The sequence below is a fragment of the Ammospiza caudacuta genome, chromosome 7 (assembly GCF_027887145.1).
Source record: "Ammospiza caudacuta isolate bAmmCau1 chromosome 7, bAmmCau1.pri, whole genome shotgun sequence".
In the NCBI taxonomy this organism is placed as follows: domain Eukaryota; kingdom Metazoa; phylum Chordata; class Aves; order Passeriformes; family Passerellidae; genus Ammospiza; species Ammospiza caudacuta.
In genome coordinates this window covers 28,057,425-28,075,757 of record NC_080599.1, presented here as the reverse complement: position 1 = coordinate 28,075,757, position 18,333 = coordinate 28,057,425, and the positions used below count along the sequence as shown (strand labels likewise).

General features: G+C 38.4%; 1 protein-coding gene across 1 annotated transcript in view; it reads right to left on the bottom strand.

Annotated features, from left to right (window-relative positions):
- VAV3 (vav guanine nucleotide exchange factor 3) overlaps positions 1-18,333 on the bottom strand; it is a 147,523-nt gene that overhangs the window by 44,716 nt on the left and 84,474 nt on the right. Inside the window, exons 16-19 of the mRNA XM_058808132.1 lie at positions 17,115-17,216; positions 15,891-15,991; positions 7,610-7,632; positions 4,617-4,662 (exon numbers count right to left, since the gene is read on the bottom strand). Coding sequence (XP_058664115.1) covers positions 4,617-4,662; positions 7,610-7,632; positions 15,891-15,991; positions 17,115-17,216 — 272 coding nt within the window. The remainder of the gene's footprint in view (positions 1-4,616; positions 4,663-7,609; positions 7,633-15,890; positions 15,992-17,114; positions 17,217-18,333) is intronic.

Genomic DNA, 18,333 nt, shown 5'->3' with positions numbered 1-18,333 from the left:
CAACAGTCGATCAGGACTACTGAGGATGTGCCTGGATAGCTCAATGAAACAAGAAAATGGGTGACAGGCTTCAAATTCTTACTTAAAGGGTAGCTTTACCTATAACAACTGCATACTTGGCAAAGAATTATCTCCTGGTTGGGATATCCCAGCATTTGAGTTTGAGCCAGATTTTGCTTTTGGCTGGGCATACACTTGGAGTGGCACTGAAATAGAAATCATAGATAGACTTGCATATCACAGAGCACACTTTGTAAGAATTTGTGCAACTATCTCAGTCTAGCATGCTTCATTCTTAACAAAAGAAAATTTAAACTGCCAATATGACACTACCCCTAATTTTTACTCCAAAGACAGGATGCAAACACTACCACACTACACAAACCCCCAAATATTGTTTCACTGCTTAGTAATCACACACAACCTAGTTAAAAGATGCCAAAATCCAACTTCAACAAAATATCAAGCACAGAGTAGCTTATTTCCCACTACAGCTAATGAAATAAATGTAGCTCCAGTATTCTACTTCTCCCTACAGACTGTTGCTGCTTGTTTAATGCATATACTTCAGGCCCTAAAACCAGTGACTCTCTTCAGATCCCAAGGGGTTTTTAATAATCTGTGTAAAACCAATATTAGAGGATTCACAAAGCAAGTATGGACCAGACACCAACCAGAAATATTAATACCTCTTTTTAAAATTATTATTTCAACTTCAAATTTGTGGGCTGAAAGATACACTTTCCCAAGCTATTGCACTGTATACATGACTTGCTAGTATTGTTTCCCTCCATCCCAAAAAAGTTTAGGATATTTTACTTATATTTGGGATACTTTACTCAAATATTTTACTTTCTGTGATGGAGAAAATATTGGTTCTGGCCCTCCGTTCAGAACTGAAGCTTTCTAATCTTTAATCCTTGTTCATAAAGAAATCAGCTGTTTAAGAAGTCAGAACATGCTCAACAGTGATCTTTCACAGATCAGATTTTGAGTTTAATCTACAATGAATCTTGACTGTAAGGCTTAAAGTATTCTATTTTTACCAAGTTTATCCTTCAGATATGAAATATACTTTCACACTTCTAGAGATTAAAATTCCAATGTTTATATTAGCAGAAGTGTTTAGGGTAAAACCAGTTTCAAAAACACTAAGTTGTGAATCTATCACATTTAGACTCTTTATACCATAAAAAAAATAAAGACAGCAAACATACACTGTACTATTTCAATAGCTGAGACAGACAGTAATTTTTACTCATATTAAAATAAATACAAAGTTACTTCCATTAAAAACATTGGTCAGACTGTATCATCCTTCTCAAGAATTCACACAATAAGAATATGTGCTTATGAATATACATATAAATGCTTCATTTGTCATTTAAGCCAAGGGTGTATTTTCCATGCTTAAGCATATTCCCTACATGAGAATAAAATGTCATATAATTATCATTTCACATGCCCATTCTATGCAAAAACTGACATCAGTCTGATCGCTTCTCAAATGTATTTAAGCAGAAATTTGTTGTTCTACAGTCATGCAAGCTGTAGACCAAATTTTCCCTGGATTTACAGCTGCAGATGTATTCACCAGCTCATTTCATCGATGACCTTTATTATCTCCTGCTTAATCAAAAGAAAGGTTATTTAAAACCTGTCCCACTAAAGTTTAGTAGATGAAGCAAATCAGGAGGCTCTCTGCAACTGGATTGCAGGCTGAAGGCCTAGTGCACAGCATAAATACAAAGCCATATTTTGTAGGATTTCCAGTCTTCTCTTCACCTGTACAGTTTCTGCACAGTGTTCTTTTTGTACACATTTTTCTCATTACTGCTTTTATTTCACAGAAATTTCTCTGACTCATCATCCATTAATCATTTTTTCTTCTACCTTTCTTTCTTATCCAGCACAAATCAAATCTCAAGGAGGAGACTGTCACTGTAAAAACTTTTAACCCAAATTCAAAGAAACAAAAATAAAAAAGCTATAAACTAATTTATTGCCTTTAGGGTACTTCAGCTAAATAGGTTCCTTCATCAATAAGCTTTACCTGCAGAAAACAAGGTATTTTAATCCAGAATCCTCCCATTGTTTTGTTTAGACCATCCTTCAACTTGCACTACTTCTCATCAAATTTGAGTGATTTTTCATTCCGGGCTAAGCTGGGTCAGCAAAAGTTGAATTTGACTTTAAGCGTAAAAAGAGAAGCACCAATGCATTAACTTGACCATGCTATTCATTATTCTTCACTAAAATAGCCAAGACAGACATAACAGAACAATCTTGAAAAGTTACAACCCGAAATATTTGCATTTACTGCTGATATCAAACTCCATCACTATTTGCTCAGTCACTGCAGGTGCTGGTTATTGATTCACAGCAAGTGTCAGCTGCCTAACCTAGCACCAAGCTCCAGCACCATCACAGCACAGGCTGCAGCAGCCAGCTAAACCTCCTAAACACAAAGCAGTCTGGCAGTCAACCTCCTGACCACCTCTCTCAGCAAAAACAGCATCCTGGCACTCAGACTCTTCAGAACTGGGCATGTCAGTGCTCTTGGAAAGCTCCGAGGCTCAATGCAGTAACGTATGCCTGACATGACTGATCTCTTCCAAGCACTGCCCTCTGGATAGCATCTGTCTCTCAGGCAGTGTGCAATCTGATGAACAGTAGTACTTAGATTATGCAAAATAGATGCCAGGAGTTTACCAAAGACTATAAAGGTATACCCACTGAGTTACAGGAGGACACAGAATGCCTATCTTGACAAAATGCAAAACAAAAATCTCATTTCATTTGAAAACTGACAGTATATGGTATATGTACAGAGCACATTAGCATGTTATATATTTCTCATTACTATTTATTTAAAACCTTTAAAAATTCAGAAAACATTCTGTAAGGACTCCTCTAGAGCCATGTCTCTAAGAAAGGGACTTAAAATTCATGCAAACATTCTGTATTTCTTTTGGCTTTCCAAAATATGAGGACCAAGAACTGCACTCTATAACAAGATTATCCCAACAACTCAAAGAACTGTTCTGTGTAGGTAAATGGACAAGGCAGGGGGCAAGCAGAACTGTATTTTAGGCATCGGCTACATACAACTTTTAAACACCTACTTACTTCAGCTATTTTTGGTGATTTCCATGGTATTTAGTCTTCAATAAAAAGTACTTTTAAAGTATCCTTGCATATAAAGATGCTGCAAATACTTCCATCAGACTTCAACAGCAAGTAAAATCACTAGCATACTCAAAAGGTTCTCAAAGCTAAATTACTTGACCTTCTATGGCTCTGTATGAGACAGCTGTGTTTAAAGGCACTGAACCTATAAGGCCTATTCTGCAAGCACGCAATTACACTTCACTGCAACAGGCACCAATGACTGGGAAGAACTCAGTCTTGTTAGCAAACACTTGGAAGAAATCATCCCCTTCTGCATTATTTGATTCCTACCCTTGATGTTCTCCCCTCTGACTGTATTAATTTTCAGAGTTACAGGGTGCTCATTTTTTGCTTTTATGGCTGCAGTCGTCACAACACACAGAACAATTGCTAGAATCATGCAGCAGGTTTATTTTGCTAGAGGGAACAAAGTGACGATACGTGTTCCAAAACATGTCAAAGGTACGTGAGTAAGAAAGGTGTGGTCTGCTCCAGCTAGTTACAACATTTAGACTTTCCAAGCCAAGGCAGCTGCAATTCTAGTGGCACAACCAGCATTCCTAGTTTTTGAAAAGTACTTAGCTCTGCCAGGCTATAATGTGGTGTACAGAATTGCCATCCTGTTTAATGTTTAACTCCAACTATTCTCAGATGTCCACATCTAGAAATATTTAATAATCCACAGCTTACTTTTATTCCAAATAATATCTGCATAACAAATCTCCAGTAATTAAACTATACAAGAAACAAAGGACAGAAATGTAATTACTGACACTAAAATGATACTAAAAATATCACAGAGTTACACTGAAAAACATTGAATATTTTATACAGACACATAATGGGTCTCCAGAGGAAATGTTCACCCACTTGAGTACACAACCTATAACCAAGCATTTAATTTTCTTAAGGGCTGCTGCTGCCATGATTCCACAGAAGTATCTACTATAAACTAACAGGAAAAATAACATCCGTTTGAAGTTCAATATAAAACTGCAATTGATTTATGCCTTTCAGAAAAGCAACTCTTAACAGTTAAGTACTGAGCACCACTACATTTAAAAGCTGAGAAACCCACAACTTAAAGACTTAGAAGCTGAACTCCAAAAAACTGTCTGCTATCCATCCCTTAGTTATTTCTTATAAAACTACAGAGTACAGTAGGGCGGGTCATATTAACTGAAAGCCCAGAGGCATTTTGTTGTTCAAATAGAACCAGAGCTCTACTTAAAGAAAAAACAAGGGAAAAAAATTAAGGGTTCAACCAGCTGACCATATCTTTGAAATCACAAACAGAGCAATCACTTCAGACCTTCATGACTTCAGCAGTCAAGTTCTCAGCATTGTGTGCATGGCAATAGTAGTCACAATGCAACTTAAAGCAAGTTACAGCTTTCTTACTCTTTTTATTTAATGTTTAAGTATTAAAAAGTCATGACACAAACCTGGATCCACGTGTCTAGAGCTTCTTCTAATTCCATTTGTTCGTTTCTGCAGAGCAAAAACAAGAATCAAGGATATGAATAAACATGTTTTCATGGAAGCTCACTGCAATCCTTTCATTACCACAATCTACTAGCCAAAGCTGGTTTTCTTAGAGTTATTTCCCCCAACCACCAACACAATTATCTTTATCTCGTCAAAAGATCACACTTTGAAAAATATTCTTAGTAATGTTGCTAGCTTTTTCATATATCCCATTTTTTCTGACACTAGGCTGAAAGAGTCTGAGTCCACAGAAGGTTTGTTCATACATCAGCATTTTTTGATACTGAGAACAAATGTATTTTTTAATCATTTATTAATAGAATAGGGGAAAAACATGCAGTCTGGCATTAGCTGCCCCAGATAACATCCACCAACACAAAAGTCAAAGCCACTTGCATTACTCATTACTTTAATATGGTAGAAACTTTCACTATTTGTACTTTAAACTGAAGCTAACTACAATTCCCCTTGGAATGCCTAATTTCCTTATTTTCTGGGCACGTATTTAAATATATTTAGTAACTTGTCTGTCTCTGTGAAATTGGAGGAATCAGAGTTGTGTGAAATCAGAAACTCTCTGACAAGATTCAGACTATTTCAATTTATTTTCTATATTTCATACAGTAAGACACGTACTATGGATCCCTGGAAATTTCAATCTGCAATAATGCATATCTGCAAACTACTCATCTGCTTTAGCAAACTTGTTTTATCTGGTAACTTGCATGATGATTCATGCATTTATTTATTTTTTAATCAAACCAAGTAGAGAAAGGCACATTGCATAACAAAGGGAACAATTAGGTTGCTCTGATTTACTCGCCGTTGATATAAGCTGATGCAGGACACACACCAAGGCAAGCCAGAAAGCAGTAACCTGAGGCATAACCCAATTACCAAGCCCTGTAGCAGGCAAGCAAAACCAAAAGCTTGGGTTGAAAATGGCTTTCAAACTCTCAAGTCCTTGGACATGTCCTCTTTGTACTCTACATGTATAATTAAATCAAGCATACAAGTTTTGCTTTATCTGTAGTGGATAGAATAAAAAATTAAAGCTGATACCACAATGAAGATAATAGTACTAGATAAAAGCAAAATGCTCAGTTATATCCTCTATTGTTTTTTACATATGGAAGCCATGTTACTGATATGGACTGATGCAGATTGGTGAGCACCCACAGATTTGCACAAGAAAGGGAAAGGGGCAGGACTCAGAAAAGTGCAAAGGGAGAGAGAAACGCTAAATTTAAATAAAAACAGAGGGACTGTGACAACTCAAGTCATATACACCAAAGGACTGGCTGGAAAATGGTTTCAAGGAAATAGTTCTTGAGCTGTATAAAAATGAGTTCAGTACCCTTAAACCTAATAAATTACCAGTAGATTCTTTACTGGCATAAAACCTAAATCTATGTTTTTCAAAATGACAGTTCCTCATCCATGCTTAAGTTTTCTTCTGCACAGAGAGAATGAAAGCAGGCACCTAAAGAGGAGTCTTGGTAAAAATTAATGTAATCCTGATGTTTCGGATCAACTCAACAGGCAATAGCAAATCAATAGCTCCAGAAAGGAGGTCTTAGTTTTCCTAACTAGAAAAAAAACAGTAGACCTATTTTTTCATCTAGACACAGTATGATCACCACGGTTAGCTTTAGGAAGCCTGGCAGTCTTGTCTACTAAACCCAGTAGATGATCTGCTCACAGCTCTCCAGCCATGCTTGCCACTTGCAGGACTGGAAAGGCATCAGGAAAATGGACCACACGGTGATTCCCAAAGTTTAGAGTGCCCTTACTCAGCACATCTGTCAAGGCAGAGACGTGACAGACTGGGCAGGACCTGGCCACAGGCATGGTTGAGGATGCAGTGAGGAGAGCAGGCACAGGCAGGGGCTGGGCACAGGCAGCACACCCCTCTCCTCTGCCAGAGCTCCCCGTCACCACACTAATCCCCTGCAGGCTGCCAGGAGCAGGAGCCCACCTGGGGCCGACATGCCAGGAGCTCACCAGAGGGTGCAGAGCTGCCCTCACCCAGCCCCACTGCTGTCTGGGGTTACAGTGACACCCAAACCGCTCAAACATCAGAGCACAGCCATGGTCAGGCCTGCACACAGCTACCCCTGCACCGGCCATGTCAGCAATAACATCCTCCCATTACCCCTATCTACAACAGCATCAAACACAGCCATGCTTATGGAGAGCAGCAACACTTATACTCACATGCTGCTCATAACTGTTATGTCTTTTAAACAATTACCATAAACATCTGATCTAAAATACATGCTAGAAGCTATAATACTCTTGGTCTGAAGTGCTGCCTCTATTTTGTCAGATGGGACAGACAAAACAGTGAAGAGGTCCCAGGAGCTGGCCAAAAAATAACCCAGGGTGGCCTGCAGCCTTCCTAGGCTGACAGCAAGCCACACTATGTGCATCACAGCAGCTCCTCTGTTCAGGTCCCATTTTAACATCTCTCCAGATTACATAAACTCCATACCACAGGACACCTCTGCAAACAATCTTTTCACATGAAGAGGCAAGCACTGCCCTGCCAATCCTTCATCACCCCAGAGTTCTCTGGCACAGCAGAGGAAAAAAAAAGAATACTTTTAACTCTACAGCCAAATTTTGTCTAGGAACAGTAAGGATCTAACCACTAGTTGTGAAGCAACGTACGTTTTCTTACCTGTAGCTTAAAAAAGTATCTCCACCCTTTTCAGTGCTCACAGCACTGTCATTTCACTGCAAGTTTAATTCACATTTGGAGCAGAAAACATTTGTATTTAATCATTAATACCTTGTTGCTTAGACAACTTCTACAGCACTCTAAACAAATCTGTTTGCAAACCCACAAGAAAAACATACCTTCTCCAGCAGTATGTACACAGAGTAATAAGGAGCTCTTATGCCACCAACAAAACAAACATCACATGCAAAAGAAAATGATCCTTACCTCATGTTTCACGTTTCCGTGTTCTGAAACATAAGTAAAAATTGGCATTATTGTTGATTGCAAATTGTGCACCTTTTACAGAGCAATCTCAGCCTGTGCTGCGTGTGTACCAGAAAACCCTGCTGCCTCCCTTGCCACCTGATCCGTGCAGCCGCCCGCAGCCCGGGCGCGCCAGGCGCTGTTGTGCAAACCCCGCCGCGCTCCCGCCGCTCATTGGCCCCGCCGGGCTGCGCCCATGGCCGGGCTGGCTCCGGCTGCAGGGCACCTGCACGCTCCAGCAGCGGCACGGCAGGCCGGGACACCACCCCTGACAAGCCCTGAGAACACTGCAAAAATGATGCATAAATACTGCCTCGTTGGGAACTCAAAGCTACAGCTGATTGCAAGTCGAGTTCACGCCTCTTTTTTTTTCCTGTCTTTTCAAAGTGTGACAAGGTGTATCAAGGTTAAATGTATACCTTTTGCTTCAAAGTGTTTTGTGTTTCATGTTCAATTCAGCACTGCATTAGTATACCAGAGACTGAGACCACCGCTGCTTTATTTGCTTTTACTATAAATTTGATGGTACTACTTAAAAATTAAGGGAAAAATCCTGAGGGACATCAGAAAGACTGAATAAAGCCAGCGACACTTCAGTACATACATACCACCACACATCACAAAAGGCACAAAAGAGGATATCTTTTCTACATGTCCTTTGAACGTCCAATCTGACAGCAGGTATTTGGGTGCACTCGAGATGTTGGGTTGGTGCCTTACCAAAGCACACACAGCTGTGTTTGCCTGTGTCTGCCTCTCACACTACACACACTGCTGAGGCCCAGCACAAGCTGCACATTCCTGCTCTCTGTGCACTTCAGGACAGTGGAAAACTTTTACTGCACAAACGTCTGAACGGGAAGGCATGCCCACAGTAGAACAAATAATAAACTTTAACTTTTGCTCCACAAAGAAAGGTTCCATGAGGCAGAGAGTGTGGGAAAGCAGAAGCCCTGGCGTGCTGGGGCCGAGCCCGCGGCTGCGCGCTGGGCTGGGCGGGCACAGCCCCGCAGCGCTGGCACCGCTGCGCGCACGTACGCCCGCAGAGCCTCGCCAGCACCGCCACCGAGAGCTCCTCTGGGACTGCCACCCATCCAGAGGGATCCCTCTGCATTTCTACAGTGAGCAAAAGAGAAGAAAAATAAGAAGCCTGTCCAAAGGAGGAGATGCACGTAGTCTGTTGAGGTTTTCTAAGCAGCCTGAGGGGAATTAGTTGCCCAAGTGCTGCTGAAATTCAATAGAATTTTGGTATTTTACAATCTGACACACCTTTCAGAATTTTTGCCAAAATCCGAATAAAATCTCTTTTGAATGTTTGATCTCAGCACTATGAATTACTTGAAATGAAGGCAAATTATACAGGTAAGTAGTTGCAAAGGAGGCCACAACATCTATCCCTGACTTGTAGGTTTTCTTTCTTTTCTATATTCTAAACATTTCCATTTATTTCAGCAGGCCATTTATCAAAAAGTTGAAACGGTAATGGTGTTCTATCCTCCAATGGGAATGAATGAATCTGATTTTCAAACATTGCCGTTGAATATTATTTTTACCTCTAGAAAATATCCCCAATCCAACTAGATGAACAAGTTCCATCTGGTCATCACGGCATCCCAAAGGTTTTTATAATAAATAATTAGGAAATTCAGTGATTAGCTTTCAATAACTGAATAACTGAGTTCAAGAAATCACTACATAAGAAGATAACAAATACTCCTGATCATTCATGTAAAATAAATTTCATTATAAGGGAAGTGAGAGATTTGGATTAAAATAAAACCAACACTGATGGACCAAAAGGCCATTTGTGGCTTCACAATATCCAGTGTCTGTATTTCCACCTAAAAGCCTATTCAAAAAATTAAGACTTGTTATTTCATTGCAGTTTAAATAGGCCTGTATTTCAGAATATTCTGTATTGAAATATTTGTATCACGTCCTCATGAAAGACCAGTTTTCCAAACATAACACAAGTACAAGACCAAGAAAATCTTAATTTCTATTTTTAGGAGGGAAAAAAAAGTAGTGCCTGAGGATATCTACCAGCAGATATTTTACACATGACAACTTTAATTCAAGTTTCCGCTCAGCACCAGTGTGCCAATGAAATCATCAAGTGAGTTCTCCGTTCTGACAGTCAACTACTGCCATAGTTCAGTACAGTTATGGGGTTTTTCTTGTTTATTCACTGAGGCCACATTACCATTGGGTCACATTTTGATAATTATATTTTACTACAGAAGCAAGAGGAGCAGCAGCTGGTCTCAGTAAGTGAGGGAACAGAGCTCAGAAAATGGGTGTAAGCTGTTCTTCAGGGATGCAACAGAGCAGCTGGATCTACATGCTAACTAAACAGAGTGTAAATAAAAAGTATACGTAATAAACTACTCACCTTTCTATTTTAAAACAAAACTCAAAATATTTAAAATGCAGGAGCTATAAATTAAATCCCTTGGAAGGAGCTGTGGGACTACATGTTCCTTTCCAGTCATTTAGCCAGTCATTAGTCAATCAGAACAAAATTAGAAATGTGACCCAGATATACCACACTGTAGGATTCTAAAAAATATCAAGTGCCCTAACTGGCTTTTGTTCAGGTTGAGCAAGAATCATTAGTTAAGCAATACAGCTCAACCTCTGTTGCAGTTTTTAAAAAAATGGTATAACTCCAATGAACTTTGTGAGATTTGAGCATTTACTTGTCAATTCTGTTGACACAAGAGGTTTGGAGGGGAGCCAGCAACTTTGCAACTATTGATTAAGTCAGCAAAAATGTAAATAGTGAAAGCTGCTGGTTTCTTTTGAGATGTCAAGACCACAGGCTTTTCATGAATAATCTCTAATGTGCTGTAGCAAGCAGTTAGGACATGAACAGCATGGACTGTATCACTGGGCATGCACATTACTGTATGAAAGCAATTCTAAACTTAACCCATTCATATGCCAACATTGTCTTTTAGTTCATCTCACAGCTGAAGAAACTGCTTTTCCATCGAAAGAAATATAAAATCTTTCCAAAAGAAATTATCCAAATGAGAAAGAAATTGTGCATAAATTAAGTAAGATTTACTATAAAAATGATCAGCTAATGTTTTTCTAATCTATTTATGACCTGATGAGACACACCTTTAACATTCCCTGGGAAAAGCAATATAAAGAAGAAAATTCTGTGGGTTTGGCACTATATTTAAAATATTCAAAACACTTTCAGATTCTAGAATCATTGGTGGTTTCTCTAATTGAAATATTCAATAGTCAGTAGAACCAGCAAGTATTTGCCTGAAAATACTTAATTCAACATAATTTGATGGACTTGGAAAAATTCCAGTCTGGAAATAAAAATGAATTGTTCATTCTGCTGGTTTAGACTAGGAAACAGACGAGTTCTTCAGTGTGTTCTGGGCAGAGTGATACTGTCTTATCAATCCTATGAGGCCTCTGAAGAAATTGCAAGGGACACAGAACAGACTGTACAACGGAAGTGGGAACAACAAGGGATACAGCTTCTCCCTTTGGCTAGTAAAGGTGTGTCTTACTCATTCTTGCCTACCCAAGGCCCCAATCTAAAGCATTCCCAGACACAAACCCTTCCAGCCAGTGGGAGAGCATCACCAGAGGAGTCAAATCGCTCTGTGGCCATGAAATGAGACTCAGGAATGAAGCTGAAAAGCCAGAAGATGTAACAAGGGAGAGGAGATGCCCTCATAGTCAGCAGAGGAAAGAACACCACATATGTCCTTATGAATGGCCTGTGACAGAAGCATGTCCATCCATTTTCTAATCCTTGTGTTTAAGGATTTCATACAGTCTGGTTGAAGACTCACAGGAGTTCATCAGAACATTAGCAAGGATTCCAAATCACAGAAAAATTAAGTGATAGGGCAGAAAAGTAAAATATATGAAAATGTAGAGGACTATTTGAGGATGTAAAGGACAGCATTTTAGGGGGAAAAAACCTTAAATCAATAATGACGGAAACAAGCACAGAAGACTTCAACCAGCACTGCTGATTTAGAACAGCAAGGGCAGGAACAGCAACCAAGAAAACCCTAGGGCTAAATGCAAACATTTTGTTCTGTTTATTAATTCAACTGATTAACTCTGCATCTTTTATCACTAAAATTTCTACAATGTGCTGAACTGGCCTTCTTTGAAGCAAAACATCTTAAGAACTGGCATATGTTTGTGTATAAGGCATAGTATGAGAACACAGCAATTCATCTTCAGATTTTGTCAATGTTTCTCTCGTAAGTGTATCATCTAAATCTGACACTTAATAATTTTGTCATTCAAAAGTTTTCATCTATCTTTGGATGTGTGTCTTTTGAATTTTCTCAAAGTGCAACTTGGAATGAAATTTAAGAAGATTTAATCCACTCAGGAAAGTTCTAAGCATCATTTCAGAAAGGCTGGCAAAAACATCTGCTCATGGTCTATAAAGGAAACCGAACCTTAAACTTTACAAAACCAGAAAATGCTGAGGAAAATTCAAAAGCCTTTGAGAAACCTAATGGCATATTCCCACTGCGGTGCTTTGAACTCTGATCACCTTTTTTTAAATAAGCCTCTCGAAGTACAAGAGGTTTACAGAATAGGAATGAAAAATATTTGAATCATAGAAAAAATTACACTCATAAAAAGACAGTTTAAAAAATGAAACTGTTCCATATAGAGAATACACTATTAAGAAGTCAAAATAATTTATCATAGAGAAGCAGTCAGTCAAGACTTCTCACAAAAGCCTGAAGTCACATGTTCACAGAGAACTCACTGTTCTAACACTCTGAACTGCAGTGGAACATTTCCAAAAAGGGAAATGCAAAATCATTAGCAAGATGTAAAAACTCTTCAAACACCAAAAAAGGAAGGAAGAAAGTTTAACAGGATCAAGCAAGGAGCATCATTCCTGGACATTGTCTACCACACAGAGGATTTGCACTTTGCTGTGAAGCATCTGGAATGGCACTGGCAGAATGACAGAACACCAGACTAAACAGAAAATACATATATCTACACATATATAGATATATATTCCATGTCTGCGGCCATAACTAACACCACATGACTGGGGAATAATAATGTCCAGTTTCCAAAAGGATGATTCAGTTTCATGTACATTATACCTTGTGGAAAAGGCTGTAATAGTCCCCTAGAAAATAATGTGGGGAGAAAAAACCAAACCAACACAACAAAACAGCCCAAACATAGCAATACAATAAGTGTTCCAGGCATTTTGCTGCTGTACAAGCCTTTGCTCATTCCCCACAGGGGCTGCAAAGGACACTGCTAAAAATATTATATTTACCATAAATTAATTTCTCTAAATATTTCAAAAGAAAAGTATTCAAAATTAAAAACATGTTAGATTGTTGTGCCTACAGAGCATGCTTCTTCCACAAAGTGCAGTGAAGATGTTGAATTTTACATTATATCTTTATGTCTGCATGCCTTTAATGACATTTCATAGCTTAGCATGAAAGATAATTTATGGGAGACCTCATTTCTCAGTATAGCTTTGGAATAGTTAAAGGAACAGCTCCAAAAAAAAAAATTGAAGTTGCACTAATCAATATTTTAGAGATTTTTTTTTATTGTCTCATCCCTTTCAGGCCCACATAGGGAAGCAGGTACTGGTAAAGCTCCTCCTTAAACCATTCCTTGGTCTGTGCTCATTTTGAATAGCCAGCACTGCTCAATCAACACTTCTTTCTTCAAAAAGGCAAATAAAGAGTAAAAGTGGAAAGCAGAGGAGAAAAACCTGAGGATTTCGTTTCCTACTCATTGGCCTAAGTCCCTCTGTCAGGTGGAGGGATGACACATTTTCAGCCAGGTAAGCAAAACCCCTTGTCCTTTCCATGCTCACTGTTTGTTAAAGGAAGGGGAGGTACAGCAAGGGCTGCACTTCAGAGCTGCATTTTGCAGCTATGACCACAGAGCAGATGAAGGAAAGACAGCTCAGCACCTCCTGTCCTTCTGCCTCAGGAGCAGGTAGGAGATACACAACTCTCCTGTCCTGTATGAGAGCTGCAGCAGTCACAGAGTCTTTGCACAGAAGAAAAAACAGACTAAGAAGAGAAAGTGAAGCTTGAAGAGAGGACAGGGGGCTGAACATCTGGATGTAACCAAAACACGTAACACAAAAAAGGATCTTATCAATCCAGTTGCTTGCAATTTCAATACAGTATAATTCTACAAACATCAGGAAGATGATTTAAAGTAAAATTCAAACCACCATTCTGCTTATTTGAATTTTAAAAATTATAATTTATTCCACTAAAAAGAAGGAGAAATGTTACCATTATTTTGTTCTCTCTACAGCATCGCTTAAGTATGCAGGAAAATTAAAATAAATCAGACCTTTTCTTGTCTAGGCATTTATGGTCATTCTTACTGATGTATGTTGCACCATATGTGTCCACAGATATTTACAGAGGAACAGAAAGACAAGCTCCTGCCTCCTGGGGTGCCAGCTATCCAATTAAAATATAAATACAGAAGTGATTAAAGAAAAGGAGCAAGACAAAGAAAAAGAATGGAAGTAGGGGTGGTTTGTACCACAGAAGACAGTCCTTTTGGAGAGAACAGTACGTGTTTGTTTTTCCACTCTATTAACTTCAAGTAACTGCTGTAAAACATTCCATTTTTAAGATAATGTTAAATATTTACTTTCCTTATAATATCTGCAGCAGGTTCTGTGAAAAATCTGTGTTCCAAAAGGGGTTTCAGTCACAAATACTGTGACTGCTTGTATGGTTTTTAGATCTACAAAAAGATGATTTGCAAAGAGTTCAGACTTGGAGGATAGCATGACGATTTGTAACACAGAAAAGCAGCTGAGAAAAAAAAAATTTACTGACTCCAGCAAAATTCAGGGCCTGCCATCCTGTTGATTTCATGTAAGACTGGGACAGGTAATTAGCACAGAGAGCCAAAAGCCAAGTAGAAGTCAGAAGTAATGCACACAGGGGCAAAGACAGAAACAAGCTTATACAATGTTGAAAGGAACAAGCTAGAGTCAAAATTTGGAAACAGCAGCTTAATAAAGAGCAGTGCATGAAATCATCACGTAATTCAAAAGTGGGAGAGAGATTATCTCTGCAACAGCATTTTACAAAGATTGTAGATACTAATGTCAAAAAGAAAATAACACAAGGGAAGACATTGCATTAGCTTATGTGAAGTATGTGAGACATGAGAAACTTCACAAATTATGATAAAATAATTCTGAAAAGGAATACAAAGGTTTTAAAGTAGTGAGAATGATACATGACTAGAAACTTGTCCAACATATAAAACTCCACTTTCCAGAAATCATTATGTGCCTCCAATGGCTTTTCTTTTTTAAACACAACAGCACTTCAAAATAATCTTTAGAAAAAAGAACATTTGAGAAGCTGGACAGAGGGAAAAGTCAAAAATGGCACTAGGATTTTATGACTGTGGCAATAGTGTAACAAACTCACTGCCACCAACAGAGCAGGTACAGGGAAGGGAAGGGCGGCCAGTGCTGGGGGCTAACACTGAGCATTAGCAGAGAGATCCAGATGATGTCAGAAAGAGATTTACAGGTATAATACTGAGCAGAACGGGAAGACGTCAAATTTTTGAAGTTATTTGTGGGAGGCCAAATGGTAGTTGAAATCAAAAGATTCCTTAAAGTCCCAAAGAGCAGAACAACAGGGGAAGTGCAAAGTGACAGTGGCCAGAGAAGAAATTCACAAAGCAATTGATTAAAAGAAGAAAAAAATATCATTCTTAGGTGTGGGAAGTAGAGAGCCATCAATCACCTTTTTGTGAATATTGTGAGTGGACAGAAACCATGGAAACCAAAGAGATGAAAGAGGAAGCTGAGGCAACACAAACAGCTTTAGGAACTGAGAGGAAAACACAAAAATTGACATAAAGCGAGAAGTACAAGGATGATAGATGATGTGCTGCACTGTAGGGGTTATTTATAAGCAGTCCACAACTGAAACGAGAGAAATTCCTTGTTGTATACAACACTGATGAAGAAATTTGGTTTGACCTGTAACAGTTCTCTCCTGCTTTGGAACATTTCAATTTAGTAGCAATAAAAATCTGTATGAATCCTAAATGCAATTCTAATTGTGCTTATAAATGGTAGCTTCACAAGTATGCATGTTACAATAAACACAAATTAGAGGTAAATTAAACCTTAATTATATCTAGCAAGTTTTATGTCCTAATTAAAAATGGTATTCTAACAATTAAAATGACTTACCACCTAAATTAGCCCTGCCACAATTGTCTAGTCTTCCTAAACATTCTTTGTGTGCTCCAGCTCCACACTTAGAACATAAATAGCCTTGATAAAATGTTCCCCTGTAAAATAAAATTAGGTAGTGATACATTAGAGGTGACAAATGCCACACATAAAGGACATAAGAGACATGGCAGAAGGTATTAGAAGTCATTTGTTGTTCTGCATAATGATAGTCCTTAAAGGCTTGAGAAAATGTGACAACTGACTAACAAGCAGTTCATCTGCTTTCTGTCACTACTAGCCATTTCAAAATCACAACCAGACAGTTCTTTCAGACTACCAGTAGAATAGCCTTCATTTCCACGTAAGCCAAAGCTACTTCACAACAGTACACTTGAAATTGTACCATTATGCATCCATCCTACTACAGTTCTACATTTCACTTCATCTCAGTGGGAATTTGCCTATGCACCATGAAGAAGAGCATCCAGTTCAAGAGAGTTGTAAGCTTCAAGGTCTATTTAAGCATTAAGTAGGTTTTAGGCTGTACAGCAAATATTCTTGACTTTAAATTTGTGCCGTTTTTAAAACGCATATCATGGACACTTCAGGTAATACTCAGAGCTGCTACTTCCTCTAAATGTCTCTGTACCACACTTGGGAGCACCCAGCTGGTGGCCCATGGAGAACCCAGGCAGCATCCTGGGGGCTGAGTCCTGAATGCACAACAGCTGCTCCACAGCATCAGCACTTGGTGCAGACCCAGTAACTCAACTACACTTCTCCAAAGTCAGGAATTAGCCCTCCTGACTTTTAAGTTTAGCAGGTCTGCACCACTGCTCACAGTCACTTAGACTGTATTGCATTGAGGGGAAAAAACAAAAAAAAATCTCTGAAAATACAGGTCAGTCTGACTAGTCAGGAAAAGCATTGCTAAACGAAGAAAAAAATTATGACAAGGAGGAGCATACCTGAAGTCCATATATCCCATGCCTGTACTTAAAGGCACCACCCACACTCAAATGCCCTTGCTAAAATGCTGTGGCTTCATTTTTCAGAATATCAATAATATGCAACATAAAATCGTAGAAGAGTTTGGGTTGGGATAATCTTAAAGATTATCCAAACTCTCTGCCATGGGTAGGGACACCTTTCACTACATGGATGCTCAAAGCCCCATCCAGCCTGACGTTATAGGGGCAGAAAGTGGGGAGACCAGCACCCAAAGAACCTTTACAATACCTCAGAAGCATCTGACAGACTTTGCAAGATGTCACCCGACTGAAGGTGTGCATTTTGAACTCATGAAAGCTCGTGTCTGCATAGTCTGGCCGGATGTTTGACCTAAAAACAAAATTAGAAAATTTGCATTAAATGAAATCTAGAACATGAGGCAACATTCACAGCAGGAAATCTCAATCCCCAAACAACTAGTTTTATTTAGACTTTAATGTTTTTCACTGACAAGAACCAGAAGTACAGACTTTACCAAACACCTTGAAATGAAATCTGGATTATGATATTATGCGGACTTCTTAAATATACCCTATAAGCTGTGACAATAAATAGAAAATTAAACATCTGGTTTTTATTTTTGAGTAACTAGGATCATTCTCAACAATATTTTAGTATGTGAATGCACAAGGAAAAGCAGCTCACAGCCTGAGAAGCACCATATTTGAAAACATTAGCAGCAAATTTAGGACAGTTAGGTCATAACTATGCAGCAAGATACTGGATAACCTGAATGCTTCCAAAGTAATAAGAAAATATTCACCAGGGTTTGGTTAGTCTTGTTTAAATGTGTTGCACAGTGCCCACAGCTGCAGATGCACACAGTAAATTAAACAAAATAAAAGATCACTATTTACACTGCCAAGATACCAACACACTACTAGCAGGCTTATTTCCAAAAATCACATTTATATACAAAGCACTGGTCCACTAGTGTACTTGTGTTTTGTTTACTTTCCCTACTGATCCCTTTTAAAAGCAGGAGTATCATTTAAATATAAACCACTCATCATTTGTTGTACCAGTGACTGTTTTCAGATTTAAATTTTATTAACTAATCTATTCAATTTTTTCTGTCATCTGTCCCATTTCCAAGACTGAATGAGAGAATAGGCATTTTCAATTAATTCCTTTTTTCTTTTTTTTTAAATTCAAGAAGAACCCCAAACTAGCTTAACACTGTCAAAATCAATAATGCTGAAATGCTAGCTACATAACTTAATATTAATCTAGACTGTATCAGGCAAGAAAAAAATATAGTAAGAGTTAATTAATTTTTTAATATTATTTATATTAGAATGCTTAGGACTCCATAAATTTCTGGTATTTTTCTATCAAAAAATAGCAAGCCATGATGTAAAGGAATTAAAATAGGAAAAAATAATGAGGGCAGGAATGCAAGAACCTACAGTACTCAAAGGAGAAACCAGAAGCTTTTTTCAACATT